Source organism: Danio rerio, chromosome 4, assembly GCF_052040795.2.
Source record: "Danio rerio strain M-AB ecotype USA chromosome 4, GRCz13ab, whole genome shotgun sequence".
Lineage (NCBI taxonomy): Eukaryota > Metazoa > Chordata > Actinopteri > Cypriniformes > Danionidae > Danio > Danio rerio.
The window spans coordinates 32,331,997-32,349,700 of record NC_141024.2 but is presented as its reverse complement, the minus strand read 5'-3'; the positions used below and the strand labels follow the sequence as shown (position 1 = coordinate 32,349,700).

Below are 17,704 nucleotides of genomic sequence, written 5' to 3'. Positions count from 1 at the left end.
CAGGTGTTTGATTTGTTTACTGCTGAGTGTGCTCTATTCTCTGTCCATCAATTCAGATGTTGAGTCTGATATGTTTTAGGCTTTAAATAAGAATCTTAAATGAGTAAGTAAAATGTGTTCAAATGTTTTTGAGGGTTTATAAAATAAGGCTGTGTACTTGAAAGCTACATTGTTAGCTAGTTAGCCTCTCCTCATATAACTTTTTACATTACTTTTGTTTAAGTATATGTATTTATTGGATATTGCATACTGCCATAATATACAGATGCTAAAAGTTGTATGTATCTTTCTGGCAATTAAGCCAAAATTAAATTCCATCATCTCAGTAAGGTAACATGTGCACATCATCACAGGGAATCACAAAAACATGACACACATAGCCATCCACACACAAAAGCTCCCCTGTCCGGTCCCAGGTTGTGAGTTTGTTGCGAAGTATTTTTCAGAGCAGTGTTTCCACCAATGAATTTATATTTGAAACAATAAAAAAGTTTGTTGTCATGAGATAATTATAACAATCCTTTGGTTTTTCGGTGTTGCCAACTTTATTTGTTTTCTATAATTATTTTAAACTTTTTGAGATTTGACACAGCTTTTAATTATTTAAAACTTTAAAATTTAAAATAATTATTTTGTTTTTTGCTGTTCATTTTTTTTTTTTTTTTTTTGCATGGTCAGCATTGAGGAGAGAGTAACACATTTCACTGCAGCACTTTGTGTGTGTGTTTGTGTGTTTATTGGATATGTGATTGTGATAAATGTTAGCAGTTGCTTTAAAAGTATGCTATATACCAGGCGTGCTTAATCCTGTTCCTGGAGATCTACCTTCCTGCAGATTTCAGTTGCTATCCATATTAAACACACCTAAACCAATTAATTAGGACTTGAACACCACGTGATAATTACAGGCAGGTGTGTTTGATATGGGTAGCAACTGAAATCTGCAGGAACGTAGATCTCCAGGAACAGGATTAAGCACCCCTGCTATATACCATGGGGGTCAAACTCCAAGTTACTGGAGAACTGCAGGGCAGCAGAGTTTAGTTCCCACCCTGCTTCAACATTACCTGTAGATTTCTAACGAGCCTTAATTAGTTTTATCAGGTGTGTTTAATTAGAGTTACAGCTTAAAGTCCCAGTCACACTGCACTTTTCTCCCTTTGGACTTCCATTCATACGCATGTGAATGCTGCAGACCTGGAATGCATGCTCATGCGACAAATTTTACAGTTTGCAGCATTGGAAAGTTCAAGCTTGGAGAACTCTGAACTGCAAAATCACATCATGTGATTGCTTGAGACTAATCAAAGATTAAACCATGACCTCTCTGAACAAAAATTATGGACCAGTTGCTCGCTTGTTCAATCTCTAAATATTTTGTTTAATCCCACTCCTTTTCGCAGAGCCATATGACAGAATTTTGCATGCTTAAACGTTAGTTTGACTGCAGCCTTGCTGTGCAGACCTAGGGCTCTCAGTAATATGCAAGATGATATTTATATCTGCTGATTTCTTAATTTTGTTATACATTTTCTGTTTTATATTTGTTTGCTGCCAAAACAATAAAATAAATTTGTCAGAATTTACAACTTAATTAATTTAAAGAATTAATAACAGATAAAAATACTAATTAATTTTAGTAACACCTTGACATACTATTGTGTATGCAGTATAATGCTGTGAGCACTACTGCTCTATTACAGTGATTAACTGGCAACACTGTTGCCAGCTACTCACTGCAATGGTTCAGTTACAGTAAACAACTGGCAACACTGTTGCCAGCCACTCACTGTAATGCTTCAGTTTCAGTAATTAACTGGCAACACTGTTGCCAGTTACTTACTGTAACCAAACTTTTACAGTGAGTAGCTGGCAACAGTGTTGCCAGTGTTCTTCTGTAAAAAAGCCTGGTAAGGTCTAACAGTGTATGTATGTTTTGAAAATCCCTTATAAATGATCATTAAAGGCTCTGTTATATTCTAAACATCTTTATTTCAAGATACACAAGTGAAACTGTATAAAATGAAAAAAATAAAACTAATCTTTGCAATCTTATCTAATTAAAATAATTGAAATTTCAGTTCACTGTAATTACAATTATTAATAATTATTATTTACTGTACATCACTAAATAACATTGAAATATTGTATCGTAGTATATTGTTAAATTATATTGTTATTCAATTTACTTATACTTTGACACTTCAATTACTAAGCAATGTTTAAGCTTTAAAGTAATATAACTAAGGTATTATTGCAAAGATTTATTTTTCATTCAATACGAAGCATTTAATTGTCATTAAAGGGATTTACTAAGCATAAATAGTCCTTACATTTGGTCATAGACAAAGCATTTTTAACACACCAAGTAACTACTACTATTTCCCTGAATAAGATACAGTATGTGTGTTATTTTGAATACATTAATCATTTACTTTTGCATTTTGAATGATCTTAAATGCCAATTATTCTTAAATTAATGTTTTGTAGATAATGCAATACTTCAGTCAGTATCAAAAAATTAATCATTAACAAAGTAAATTGTGAAAACACAATCATTAAGCAAGTGCTTTTAAGTTAAGACTGCAGCATTTGTACAATAGATGCAGGCCTGTTTATAACTGCTTACTAACATCTATTAATGTAAAGTTAAGGCTAAACATAATAAATTAACCATTTGCTCATGCTTAATAAATGATTTATAGTTTGTAGTTATTATGTAGTGTTACCACATATGTAAATACTTGGAACGAGCAACAGACATGCATACCTGTTTTTTTTAGTAATGTTCTGATATTTAAGCACAGCTTTTTTGCCTTGTACAGTTAAAGTCAGAAATTAGCCCCCCTTTGAGTTTTATTTATATTTCCTAAATGATGTTTAACAGAGCAAAGAAATTTCTATGGTATTACTTTTTTTTTCTGGAGAAAGTCTTATCTGTTTTATTTTGACTAGAATAAAAGCAGTTTAAAAAACATTTTAAGGTTAATATTATTAGCCCCTTTAAGCTATACTTTTTTCCCCTAATAGTCTACAGAACAAACCATTGTTACACAATAACTTCCCTGATTACCCAACCTGCCTAATTAACCTAGTTAAGCCTTTTTGTCACTTTAAGCTGTGTAGAAGTGTTTTGAAAAAAATCTGGTCTAATGTTATTTACTGTCATCACGACAAAGAAAAAATAAATTGGTTATTAGAAATGATTTATTAAAACTATTATGTTTAGAAATGTGTTTAAAGTCTTCTCTCCGTTAAACAGAAATTGGAGAAAAAAATAAACAGGGGGGCTAATAATTCTGACTTCAACTGTACATCAGAGGTCAAGACAATTTTAGCAGGTTTAAAACCCCTTTCAGACATGCAAATAATTAAAAGGACTGTGCAGTGCTTTTCCACATTGACAGATGTTATCTGATGTCTTGTTGGTATTTGTGGCTCTATTTTCGGCTCCTGCTTAAAAAATACAACATAATTCATTCTTTTGCAAAATTTGTAATAGCAAGGCTTTCTTATATTTAGTACACTAAATAAGGGGCACCTACCCTCTGCAGAGACGGAATGTTGGCAGTTGACACTTGGGGGTGCTACTGTAAATTGTAGAAATGACAAATTTAACTTTATACTGTACATATTACAATGACACTGTGCATAAACAACTGTTACAATACAATACATATTTTGACATACTTTTTTGGCTTTAGCTATAGCCCTTTTTGGGGCAAATTTGGGGGGATTTGGTGGTGGCGGGAGATCATAATAATCACCATCAGGTTCCTCAGAATCTGTCAGATAAAATTTTGGATTTCGTCTAGGAATAAGCAAAATAATAAATTAATTAGTGCAGTGTTTTTGTAATTTATCTCAAACAATAAATCTTACTTTCTCTTTCTTTGATGAGACTCTGGCTCTGTTTCCATGCCTAAGCCTTTTCAGCCTGAATTAGGCATTCCTGAGCCTTGTCATATGTATCTAAAAACAACAGAGAGGGGGCTAATTAATTTAAAGTTTGTTAATTACACATTTAGTGGTTTGATATTAATTTGAAAGTCTCACTTTTTGTCTTTAATAATTTACATTGTTGTATTTCCCATGATTCAGGATTTGGCTTTTCATGTCCCATTACTGCTTTTCTCATTATTTCTTGGCTTTTGAACGGAGGCCAATAGCATCCATCATCGGTGCACCAGCTTTGTGAAATGACAGTGGTCCTCATTGGGAAAATGAACGACAGCAAACAATTAACTGTGATCAAAAAATAAAAAATGGGTTACTCAGTTTTACAAAAGAAGTTTACCAACTTAATTTTAACATATCTTATAACAAACAGACCTTTTTTCAGATAATTGGAGGAGAAAACTTTTTTACACTTTCCTTAAAAAGAGGGGGGAAATCAGACTTGGGCCTCACATCCTGCGAATAGAGTATAGGCATCCCAGCTAAGTCTTTTTTATATGGAAGCAAAACAAACTTTCGTAGCATGTTGGTGGCTTGTGTAAAAGAAAGGTCTCCCTTCATGCCAAAGAGGAGGAAAATGCCTAGTTGTGATAATGGCAGAGGATAGACAAAAAGATCTGTCTTGCTCCAGAACGTTTTGTGCACAATGAAAACCTCTCCATGCTCTTCCACCACCAGGTTTTGCACTACAACAACATCCTTGTTCTTCAACTGGACACAGTTGTTCCCAGTAGATGTCTGCACTTCGGAGAGAGTGAACTGCATTTTTGCAAACTGCTCTTTTACATTCAGTCCATTGGCATGTTGCTTTTGTAGGCTTTCCTTTGTGTCTGACTCTCTTGTTCTCATTGCCTCCTTTTCTGACAGACGGCGTATGATTTGTTCTAAGGGCTTGTTGGGTTTTCTTATCATATTTTTCAACTGGCCAAGATGATTTTCGAAGGGAAAGCAAGAAATATTGTCAAGTACACCAAATGTGTGCACGTCGTGAATTAGGTTAGTTAAGCCATGCATGTTGTAGGTTAAGGTTTCTTTTCCATACAGGCTGCTGCAGCATCTCAAAAACAAAAACAGGAGGCTTCCGGCGTAGTCGGCATACTCCGCACACAAGGATGGACTTATAAAGATGGTCATGGCAACTGCAAGCAGCATGAAGTTTTCATACATTGCCTTTGGAATATTTCCTTTTAGGCAGACCGGTGCAGTGTACAAGAGAAACGTACGGAATTCAGTAGCCTTCCAGCGGTCTGACTCAACAAGGGATCTTGGTTTTCTGTTAATTTCTGATGGAGTATGAGGACGTAGCTCTGCAAGTTGCGAAGACACATTCTGGACAATCATTGGACCTAAACGTGTTTTTACACGTCCTTTCTGCCAGAGAGATATCAGTTTGCGTGTAACTCCCAGACACACAAGATGCATATAGTCTAGAGGAAATGATGTCACCAGACCGATAGATAGGGAATCTAAAGGTGTGTTTTCATTGAAGTGTGAGTCCTCACCTAATGAATCAAATCAGTCATGATTGGTCCTTAGACAAACTGTTGTTTCTGGGAAGGTCATCCAAATATTCGTGTAGACTCCCTTTTGGATACATTTATCACATCCGTAGTAGCCATTGTGACCTTTGGAATTTCTGATGAAGGCCCTTACTGGTATCTACTGTACTGCAAGGACTGCCAAATGTAGCTCGCTATCTGGATGATATCATTGTTTGGGGTCGTACACAGAGTGAACATGATGGTATGTTTAAAAAAGTTGTTCAGCTTTTGCAGAGTGTGGGACTTCAGTTGAACACTTCGAAATGCCAGTTCAGCAAGACAAGTTTAAGCTTCTTGGGCCATACTGTGTCTGCACAAGGTGTTCATCCAAATGAAGATCACCTTAATGCTATGCTTCATGCACCAGTTCCTAAAGATGCACATCAGCTTCAGCCTTTTTTTGGACTAATTTCATGGTACAACAAGTTTATTCCAAGATTTGCCACTGTAGTGAATCCATTGCGTGCTTGTATCAGAAAAGGAGTTGATTGTTTAGTCAGCAGAAGCACAGAACAGTTTTGACACTGTGAAGAAGGTGCTAATCAAAAGCCCTGCATTGGCGTTATTTGATCCTAATTTACAGATTGTGGTTTCAACTGATGCTTCAAGCTATGGAGTAGGAGCTGTACTGGCTCAAATTAATGAAGATCAATCTGAACGTATTGTTGCCTTTGCTTCAAGAACACTATCACCCTCTGAACGCAAGTATTTAACAATTGAAAAGGAAACCTGTGTCTGGGCTGTTGAAAAATGGAGAATTTATCTCTGGGGACGAAAATTCTTCTTACGTACTGACCATCATGCTTTAACAGTGCTTCTTTCTTCCAAAGGTGCTGATCGTGCTGGAATGAGAATTGCACGTTGGGGAGCATGACTCCTGTGCTTTTATTATGAGGTAATTTACCGTTCTGGTTCTCAAAATCACACTGCTGATTGTTTGTCTCGATTGCCTTTGCCAGCTTCTGAAAAGGAACTGGTTGATGCAGAACCTGAATTTGTTGCATTTTCTCATCTGAGATGTTTGCTGTGACTCCAGCTGAGTTTGTTGCTGCCTCTGCATCATGTCCAGAATCAATTGCATTATGTGCACAGATTGACCATGGTTGGCCTTCATCATCAGTGGTTGTGGACAAAGATCTACGTTCTTATTTCCACGTAAGAAATAAGTTGAGTGTTTAAAACAACTATGTTTTCAGAGGATCACTTCTTATTGTTCCTGTTTCATTAAGGCACACATTGGTGAATCTGGCCCATGCTGGTCATCAAGGAATTGTCCGTACAAAACAACGTCTCCGGGAACTCTATTGGTGGCCAGGTATGGATTCTTTGGTCTGTCAGATGATTAAAAACTGTCTAGTCTGTGCCTCCTCTGATAAGACAGTTGTTGTTTCTGCTGCACCTCTACAACCTGTACCATATCCGTCTGTGCCTTGGGAAAAAGTGGCTGTTGATATTGTAGGCCCATTTGAAACTGCTACTTGGGATTGTCGGTATATGATAACTATGATTGACTACCATAGTAAATGGCCTGAAGTTGCATTTACTTCCTCGATCACAACTCAAAATGTGATAAAGTTCTTGAGATCAGTTTTCAGTCGATTTGGAAATCCTCAGTACCTGGTATCTGACAAAGAATGTCAATTCCGGTTAATGGAGTCTGCTGCTTTTCTGAAAAAGAGAGCTATTAAACATACATTCACATCAGTCTATCATTCAGCTGCAAATGGTGCCATTGAGAGATTTCATCGTGTGCTCAAGAGCTGTATTCAGTCTGCTATTGTGTCTGGGAAAGCATGGAATCCAACAGTAACACAATTTCTTCAGGTGTATCGTGCTACTTCACATTCTGCAACTGGACTCTCTCCATTTGAGTTGCTGTGTGTTAGAAAGATGCGGACTTGTTTGAACATTCTTCCTCCTGCAACTAGTGAGAGTGCTGCGAGTAAGACAAGTGTCATTGTCACAGAAGAAAATGAAAATGTATGCAGACTCTAGATTGAAAGCTCGCACTCTTAACTTTAAACAGGGAGACTGGGTACATGTAAGGAGTCCAGTTCATGTTCCAAAGGCACACCCAAAGTTCTCAAGACCTTTGCAAATTACTCGTCAAATTTGTCCATGTACCTACCAGTTGTCTGATGGGGAAAAAGTGGCATGCATCTCATCTGTCTTCTACTCTGGCACCTAAAGAATGTTCCACTAAAAATCAACTTGTGGCTTTACCTCTTTAGACTTCTTCCTCTTCTGTGAGATGGCACCTCCACCTAGCCATCTAAACCATGAGATGGCACCTCCACCTAGCACTCTAAATCGTGAGATGGAACCTCCACCTAGCACTCCAAAGAGTGAGACAGCACCTCCACCTAGCACTGTAAACCGTGATATGGCACCTCCACCTAGCACTGTAAACCGGCCGATGGCACCTCTACCTAGCACTCTAAACCGGCAGATGGCACCTTCACCTAGCTCTCTAAACCATGAGATGGCACCTTCACCTAGCACTCTAAACGGGCAAATGGCACCTCCACCTAGCACTGTAAACTGGCCGATGGCACCTCCACCTAGCACTCAAAACTGTGAGATGGCACCTCCACCTAGCACTCTAAACAGTGAGACGGCACCTCCACCTAGCACTCCAAAGAGTGAGATGGCACCTCCACCTAGCACTGTAAACCATGAGATGGCACCTCCACCTAGCACTCTAAATTGTGAAATGGCACCTCCAACTAGCACTCTAAATCGTGAGATGGCATCTCCAACTAGCACTCCAAAGAGTGAGACGGCACCTCCACCTAGCACTGTAAACAGTGAGATGGCATCTCCACCTAACACTCTAAACCAGCAAATGGCACCTCCACCTAGTACTGTAAACCAGCCGATGGCACCTCTACCTAGCACTGTAAACCGTGAGATGGCACCTCCACCTAGCATTCTAAACCGGCAGATGGCACCTCCACCTAGCTCTCTAAACTGTGACATGGCACCTCCACCTAGCACTCTAAACAGTGAGATTGCACCTCCACCTAGCTCTCTAAACTGTGACATGGCACCTCCACCTAGCACTCTAAACAGTGAGATTGCACCTCCACCTAGCTCTCTAAACTGTGACATGGCACCTCCACCTAGCACTCTAAACAGTGAGATTGCACCTCCACCTAGCACTCTAAACCGGCAGATGGCACCTCCCCCAAACAGGCAAATGGTACATCCTACTATCACTCCAAACCAAGAGACCGCCAAGGTGACAGTTGTTCAAAGAAAGCAGGAGCAAAGGGTGAACTGTCCACACTGCAATATTTGTATTTTAAAGAAAAATCTTTTAAAAAAAACACACCCAAAGAGCTCATTCAAATATTGAGCATGACATCACTGCACTGTCTTGTCTTGTCTTCGAAGCCTGTGCATGGATGAAAAAAATGGTGTGTTCGCTGTGGCAAAATCTTTAAAAGGCCCTTGCATTCCTGTCCATGTAATTCAAAAGACATGGAGCAGTTCGCATAAGGTGACTTGCGATGTTGACATCTGTAATGCGCTAATTGATTTAAAGGAGATCTGGTATGCGATCCTGTGAGTGTACCCACTTAAAATCAGTTAATTATTGCAGATCGGATGCTTCAAAAGTTTCACTACAGGAAGAGGTTTTGCAGAGGATTGCAAGAAACAGTGCATAAATTTGCAAAAAAAAAAAAAAAGCAAAGGAAGAAGATACATGTCTTGCATCGTATGTTGACATTGGAAGTGCATCTCATATGCATTAGATCTCCACATTTGAGTTTTGTTTTATAACCGTTTGGGCAGAATTATGGTTCTTTATAATGCCAACAAATAACACATGGCATTGTTGTCCTTGCAGTAGGCCAAGGCACTCCTGCATACACAAGGCAGTGTCCAAGTGGTTGCTTTTTCAATCAAAGCGAAATATGTTCCGAAAAGTAAAGAGCACTGAGGAAGACTTGGCCACAAAGTCTTTATTGCCAGCAGATGCTGATCATACTTCTTTGGCAAAAGATGATTTTGAGAGCATCGTGTACCCTCCAACAAATGATGACCTCAAGAAAATGGTGCAATACATTTTCACCATAAAAACGATACCATCTTCCCTTCCTTCATCAACAACCAGTTTTTGTGAAAAGGAGTTCCCAAAAGTACTTGTTCCAAATGAAATGCTCTGCTCATTGTGTTCAGAAAAAGTACTACTCAGTGACTCTTTGCTCATCTCGAAGAAAGCCAAAATTGTCACAACTATTGGAATAATCGAAGGTCGGTATTTGGTTGCTAGACGCAAATCATTTCAATGAGTATTTAATGTATTTACTATTAACCCCTTCTCATACCCTTAGATCAGACAACACATTCACCCTGGCACCACCTCGCACTCAATTGAGCACAATGGGAGACAGATCTTTTAGCTCTATGGCTCCTAGGCTATGGAACTCACTTCCAGTAGATCTTAGGTGCAGTGATAGTCTTCACAACTTTAAATCACGTCTAAAGACCCATCTTTTTAAGCAGGCTTTTACTTCATAATTTTTTTATCATGTTTTTATTATGTTCTTTTATATTCACTATTGCGTTTTAACTTGTTTGGTGACTGTTTTAGTAATGTTTAATTTGTTTAGCATGTCTGCTGATGCTTATTGTAAGGCGACCTTGGGTGTCTAGAAAGGCGCCATTTACAAATAAAATGAATTATTATTATTATTATTAACTGCATGCTTGTTTGCTTGTTTTTAGATGTTGAAACGTATTGCAAGAAATGCCCAGTGTGTGGCCTTTCATATCGCTACCAAGAATGGAACTCTGGTCTGCATAACTATGATGACCACATCATACTAAGTGTGAAATTTTGTCTGCTGCTTAGAAGTTTTCTACAGGTATAGTAGATGGATTATTATATCCTGGGGTGTCCAGACACCTAAGGACAGCTGTTCTGCATAGTTTAGCTCCATCCTGCCTCAACACATGGTGGGAGGTTTTTAGTGTATTGCTTATTAAGGTGTGTTACATTGTCATTAGAGCTAAACTTTGCAGAACAGTGGTTGTTTAGGATTGGAGTTATATTGTACATTGTTGTCAAAGATAATATGTAATTTTCTCTTTTAGTCTCACACTGCAGTTGAACGAGTCTGTAAAGCTCTTTCTGCATCTACTGAAATGCATTATCCAAGCAGCAAAACTATGCTTTGAGCTTATCTGCACTTTGAAGCCTTGACTGACCACAATTATCAGATTTTTTAGTATGCCAGGTATGATAACTGTTAAAAATTTTATGTTTGTATTATCTGCCTCTCTTTCTCCATTGTTTAATTTTTAAAATTTTGATCAATTCGTCCATCCTACCTAACTATCCAGTTTCCTAACTACCTTTTTTTTGTAGTAAGTGAAACTGAAAAAACGCCTGCAAACTTTGATGGACATGTAGATGTTGAGGTGTTTTGGAATTCCCTGAGATTGGAAATTATTGCAAGAGGTCTTGTGCCATGCAAGTTTGTTTATTTTGGGTTTGGTGCATTCAGTTTAGTAGATGTATATATAAGATATATTTATCTTTTCTTTAGCTAAAATTTTTACATTTTGATTTTGTTTTTTAAGTAAAAGTATATTTGTTATAATGATACTAATTATAGTATTATTGGTGTTGTTGGTTATTTTTATAGGTGGAAAAAACAATCCATTTGCTGTTAAATCAAATATTCACCTTTGGGCACCCTGAATTGGAGTTAACACCAGGAAGTCTGGAACTGTTTTGAATACTGAATGGGAAAAAGTTCAGCCATCAACCTCTAATCCAGTATCTGAACTTCTAGTTACTGAGGAGAGGCTAATTGATGAGCAGATGAAACTGAAGGTGACCTTTTCTGACAACTTTTAATATTGTGATAGTACTAACTGCATTCTCAATTATTTCAAGTTAGTTTTTTTATTAGTGGATTTGTTGTTGTTGTTATTTATTACTATAATTTTAAATATTATGTTTTAGGTTAGTGCTGTCCGACGCTTATGCGAGTCTTGTGGATTAGGTAAAAAGGGATCAAAGATGGACCTCATAACAAGACTGCGGAGTGAAATGCAAAGCATGTCATCTTACGATAAAATATTTCAGAAGATTTGGGGTGCATCAGGTTTGTGTAATTCTATAGTTATTTCTCTTTAATTATTTTATTATTCACAACAATTGCATTGGATTTATTTTAAAATAATAATATCGTTTTAAAAAACAAATTGCTAAAATCATTTTGTTATTATCTAGGGGGTTGGGTAGATGTGATGTGCCCCTGCGGTGTTGTTCACAGCCTTAAAGTTTTGATGAGAGCTCAAAATCCACATGACTTTACTGACATTTTGATATCCTGGAAACTGGAGCAGAAAGAGGACTGGCTGCTCATGCAAATCTTTGCAGTCCGAACATGATTCCCTTCAGTCCACATGAAGGTCGACTTTTGGAGCCAAAGGAAGCCAATATTACAGCAGCAGAGAAGGGAACCCTAAAAGTGTCTTTACAGTGGCTTAAAGAGAAGAAATTCTCTTCTGGTGTAAATGGGCATCCATTAACTGGCACATCTGAGCATTACATTCTTTATGACCGTTTCTATAAAAAAACAACACCAAAGATTCACGCGATAAACTTGTTGAAGTTGGCTTGAAGATTGAATTCTCACACAGCAAATCCATTGGTGTTAAATTTTAAGTGTTGTGGCAATTCAGAGTAAAGTGGTAAAATTCTAGAGTCGCTCCAGGGACAGACGAGTCTTCGCTGAGGCCATCTTCCAGCCTAAACCACGACGAATGAAGTTCTGCACAAGACTTTTGGCCAGCGGAGAAATTAAAATGGTCGTGCCCAACTGAGTCTGGTTCTCTCAAGGTTTTTTTTTCTTCACTCCCATCAGGGGAAGTTTTTTTTTCCCTCTCCGCTGTCGCCACTGCCTCGCATGGTTCTGGATTGGTAGAGCTACGCATCGATTAATTGGCTCTTCAGTGTTTGAACTCTCAGTAATGATTAAATCACACTGAACTGAGCTAAACTGAACTGAACTGAACTTAAACACTAAAACTTGAACCACACTGTTCCAGTTACTGAACCACACTGTTCCAGTTACTATGACCATTTATGTGAAGCTGCTTTGACACAATCTACATTGTAAAAGCGCTATACAAATAAAGCTGAATTGAATTGAATTGAATTGAATAGAGTTAGATAAAGGTAAAATAACCCTCTCGGCGTTAGAAGCTGATTTGCCTCCTTGTCATACAGAGTAACATGTATCTACCTTTGTAAAAACCCTTGTATTTGAGAACCTAATCAGAGTGTCTGAAATCTCACCATACACCCTCATTCACCTGGCCCTTAAATTAGTCTATTAGTTTAGTCCACTAGACAGAGCGAATGAACACAAATAATTGAATTGAGACACCTGCTGTTGAACACCTGCTGTTAACAAGCACAATCACTGAAGGAATAAGAAATTGAAGGAAGAAATAAAACTACAGACACAGCCTCACACCAAACCAACTGAATTAAAACAGAGGATTAAACAACTCCATTAAATAACAGCATTAGCAGCTTCACTGATTACAGTTTGACTTCATTTCTGTAAGAATATTTGACTGAACAGAGGTTTATATTTTTTTTATTAAAAATATTTAATTTGACCTCACCAATATGGAGATCAGAGGCTGCTTAGTTGAGCTCTTGAAGCTTTACTCTTCTATTTTAATGATTATCTGACTGCTATAGCTGTGATTTTAAAACTCATCAAATATAGCAAGAAGTATCATGAGAAACGCTGCTGTTTATGCTTAATTGTTATAGATATAATTTTAGGTGTTTAAAGAGTTGATTCATAAAAAAATGCAAATTTATTTGTATTAAAGCTGCAAGGAACAATACTACTGGCAGTCTGCTGCTCATTATATAAGATTAAACAAACAATTAGGATGCAATTAATAATTAGAGTGTCATGCACTAAACCCTCGAGCTCCAGCTTGCTTATTATGACACACAGACATCAGGATATGAACCTCAACCGTGGTTGCTAAAAAGAAAAAAAGCTGCATAGTTCATGCCGCAATGCATGCTGGGTGCCAGCATAGTACAAACCTCCCAGCATGCATTGCAGCATAAATAAATTATACAGCTTTATGTTCTCAATCTCTTTCTTTTCCTTTATTTTGTGTTGTTTTCGGGAGGTGATATTTCAGTAGAATGTTTTGTTTTGTTCTGGGTTGTTTTTTTAATTGATTTTTATTTTTTTGTTTGTCACCATTATTGAGATTCAAAGACTAAATGTTGATGACTGTGTGTTTTTCAATTCTGTCATAGATCAAACATTCTTATTGTAAATGGTGCTTTTAAACCTGTTATAATGTCATTAATTGTTGGAGCATCAGTAGTTTCATTTATGTATATTATTCATTCCTCTCACATGTAAGAATCAGCTCTTTGGTTTAAATCATGTTTAAACTTTGGGGATTCGAATCAAAGATTCGAACATGATTCACATAGAATTATTTAAAGCTTACACTTAACTTTAGTATTTGTCCAGCAAATAGAACGTTTAATGTAAAGCAATTCTGTATTATATTATTACGTGGCCAACAATAACAATATAAAAACAGTATTTAATTATTTAATGAGCAAGGTAGCAGTATCTGAAGCTGAGGCATTAACTTATAAAGCACACAACACACCAACACGGATCTTAAAACGAAACAAAAGTTTATTGCTACTCTATAACACAAAGTACTAATCTACGTAAAACAAACAAACGCACATACATACACACACGCACAAGCAGTTTGAGGAGAGTTTTGACTGAGTGGATTTAACTTCTAGCCTTTGCTAAGTTCTTAGCATTGCAACCTGAAAGAAACCATAAAAGCAGAGAATTTCGCTATTCTTTACTACTTAAACATAATTCACACCAGAGTCAGCAATGGATAGAAACCTTGTTTGTGCTACTTGCGTTCTGATGTAATTTGGTTTCCTCGACTGGTCCAAAGGGAAATCCCGGCGAAGCTGATTGGTCAGCGTAGCAACTTCAGTGACGTGATGGAATTCCCTTGTCGGTGAAGAGGGGTTTCCTTAGTCGGTTGCTAGGGATACGGATGTTGGACAAGGCGGCGTTCGAAGTCCTTCCTGGGTTCCTGTAGTTAGGATGAGTTTCAGAGTTTGGATGTGTTGACCCGATGGCTTGTTGTTGAAGCGGTTGCACAAGCAGATCGGGGGTCGAGCCGGCAGCAAGTGAAGGTCGCGGTCTGCTCCGTGATGTAACGAGGCTTCCGGCGAGGCGATGTAACGGCCACAGCACGAGAAGAGCGACGTCCGGGCAGCGACGGCGGTGACGACTGGCAAAGATGACCGGCAAAAGACGACGATGAAATTCCTTTGTTCAAAGTTTTATAGGCTTTGGTAGAGGCTGGGTCTACACAATACTTGTCCAATCAGATAAGGTGCGGGGTGGAGTCACACCCCAATTCTGCCCTCTAGGAGGCCGGGTTGACACCTGGTGTGGGTGCTGCTTTGATAGCATAGTGGTTAAAATAAAGTCTTATAACGTCAACACTTTTCATAGTATGGTTTCTTCATATAAACCAATGCATTTAAAATGTTCCTAGCTTTCAATCGATACCAAACATGAAGTATTTCACAAACATTCTGTAGATTTCATTTGTCACTGAGGGCTATTACTCAAGAACTATCTATAACAGTTTTGTTAAACACATGGAACATGTACACACAAAAACCTACTTAAATGTCCATTAAACTTTGGAAGCGTTTCTGATCGCTTCTGTGTCTGCCTGAGAATGTGTATTCCTTGCAGACGCCAAAGGACACGCAAACCAAAAGGTACTTCTCAAAAACCGGTTTGGTGGGTTTTTGATTGTAGAGCCTCTTATTGTTTTAAGGTGTAAAATTAATTAACACGCAACTGTGATGTTGACTGGCTAATTATCCTGTGGATTGCCTTTTGCTGGGTGCCTGTGGATTGCTTTGAAAATGAAATCAAAGCTCAGACATTTAGGCACCAACCAATCTTTTAAGGATAACATGGTCTGTGGCTTGTTCGGTTCTGAAACGATCCGTTGACTCCCCACACACATAATTAATATGATACTGAATTAGAAAACAAGCAGGAGAGGCTGGCTTTGATATCATAGTAAATCTCTTCACATTGACACTTTAATTTTCTTTTGACTTTTCATGCTACATGTATAAAAAGTGTGATTCGCACTAAAAATTACAGCAGCCAAAATAAAAGACATTTTATAGCAAGAAGTTGAAGAGCCCGACTAAAGCAGACTCTGTCCTCCATCATGGTGACTTCAAATGAACAACAGAAATTTCATTAAAAGCTTTTGTTCACATGACAGAAATCAAGTCAAAGGTCAGTAATAGGAGAAGCTCCATGATGAGTTGTTTAATGTGATGTGTTGTTTTAAAGTTGTCGAAAAAGAAAAAAAATTATTGTGTAATTAGTTTTTTTTAATTCATTATTATTTTATTTAGAGTTTTTTTTTTCTCAGTTGATTTCATCTTTGGTTTTGGCTGTAATTTTTGTTTTTCTTTCCTTCAATGATCTAGGCTTAATTGATGCATGGCTATCATTACATCCAAATCAAAGAGATTATTAATTTCATTCTAGTGTCCATAATACTTACTATAGAATTGGCATGTTTTTGACACCACAAATTAGTTTGTCAAAGGTTAAATCTTGTTTTTATTTAGCTGCAACTCTTTCTGATCATAACCCTATAAAGATGGATCTAGAAATAGGCCCACCTCAATTTACTTCTAAAAGATGGAGATTCAGTGGCTATCCTCTGAAAGACTATATTGATGTGTTCTTAGAAACCAATCTAAATTCCTCTTCTCACTCTAACATCTGGGAAGCTCTTGAGGCTTATATGAGAGGACATATCATATGTGGCACACAAAAATAAAATAAGGAGAGAAACTTTATCTCAATTAGAAAAAGATATAAGAACTTAAGAACAGGATTATTTGTTGACAAAAAAAAAAAACAGAATCTCTTAAAGTTTTAACTACAAAACGAGTACTATATAATAACCTATGTACTTGTAAAGCAGAAGCAGCCTTGGCAAGAACAAAATATAACTACTATGAATTTGAATTTGGCAAGCAAATTACTTGCCTGGCAGATTAAAAAAGAGGACAGTGAAAAATATATTCACTCTATTAAAGCACCTAATGGTAAATGTTTAGAAGGTCCAAAAGAAATTAATTTGGAATTTTAAAAGTTTTATCAGACACTGTATAAAAGTGATTTTGAAAATGAAAATATTTACACTGAAATAAAAAAAAACTTTTTGGATAAATTACCTCTCCCCAAAATTAATACAGAAGATAAGGATATACTAGATTCTGAAATATCTGAGGATGAGGTACGTATTGCTATTAAATCTTTACAGAATAATAAGGCACCTGGACCAGATGGATTTCCAATTGAATACATTAAAGCATTTTCTAAAAAGCTATTGCCCCCTTTAACCAACATGATTAGAGAATCAGTAAATAACCAAGTACTACCACAATCACTGGAGCTTACAATAATAACTCTGCTACTTAAATCAGGTAAAAATCAACAAGAATGTAGATCTTAAATGCCTTAGTTTACTAAATTCTGATTATAAGGTTTTATCACAACTAATTGCTCTGCGACTAGAAAATGTCATCTCCAAAATAAATCAATCAGACCAAACTGGATTTATCAAAAACAGACAGGGAGCAGACAATGTTCGAAGACTGTTTCATGTGATTAACACTGCCCAGAAACAACAACACCCATTGATGATTTTATCAATGGATGCTGAGAAGGCGTTTGACAGAACAGAACCAGTTCCTCATATGCACATTAAAAGCTATGAACTTTGGGGATACATTTATTCAATATATCAAAACACTTTTTAACACCTTTAAGGCTCAAATTTTGACTAATGGAATATTGTCAGATGCCTTCTCACTCCACAGAGGCTGCAGCCAGGGATGCCCATGCTCACCTGGTTTATTCGCAATTGCTATAGAGCCATTAGCTATAGCCATTCGCTCGGATCCTTCAATTTCGGGTATAACTTATGGCATAGTCGAACATAAACTGTGTCTATATGCAGATGATCTTCTACTATTCCTAACTAACCCAACTCAGTCTTTCCCCCCACTATTTCAGTGTCTAAATGAATACAGTGCA

General features: G+C 37.3%; 2 protein-coding genes across 3 annotated transcripts; one reads left to right on the top strand and one right to left on the bottom strand.

Moving 5' to 3' along the window:
• Window positions 1-3,545: 3,545 nt before the first annotated feature.
• LOC147844786 (uncharacterized) lies at window positions 3,546-7,179 on the bottom strand. 2 transcript variants are annotated; one of them, XR_015942479.1, is made up of 4 exons: window positions 4,333-7,179; window positions 4,057-4,245; window positions 3,691-3,972; window positions 3,546-3,590 (listed from the first exon to the last, which is right to left on the bottom strand). XR_015942479.1 is itself a non-coding variant. In XM_088650035.1 (2 exons), exon 1 carries the CDS (start codon window positions 5,377-5,379, stop codon window positions 4,339-4,341), a length of 1,041 nt encoding a protein of 346 aa, XP_088506161.1. In that variant the 5' UTR covers window positions 5,380-7,118; the 3' UTR covers window positions 3,714-3,972; window positions 4,057-4,338. The 2 variants fall into 2 exon arrangements, 1 of the variants encoding a protein (XP_088506161.1); XM_088650035.1 differs by lacking the exon at window positions 3,546-3,590 and having other exon boundaries at window positions 3,714-3,972; window positions 4,057-7,118.
• A 359-nt stretch (window positions 7,180-7,538) lies between these two features.
• On the top strand, window positions 7,539-9,169 carry LOC148680246 (uncharacterized). Its single transcript, XM_088650031.1, has one exon. It carries the CDS (start codon window positions 7,750-7,752, stop codon window positions 8,854-8,856), a length of 1,107 nt encoding a protein of 368 aa, XP_088506157.1. The 5' UTR covers window positions 7,539-7,749; the 3' UTR covers window positions 8,857-9,169.
• Window positions 9,170-17,704: the final 8,535 nt, after the last annotated feature.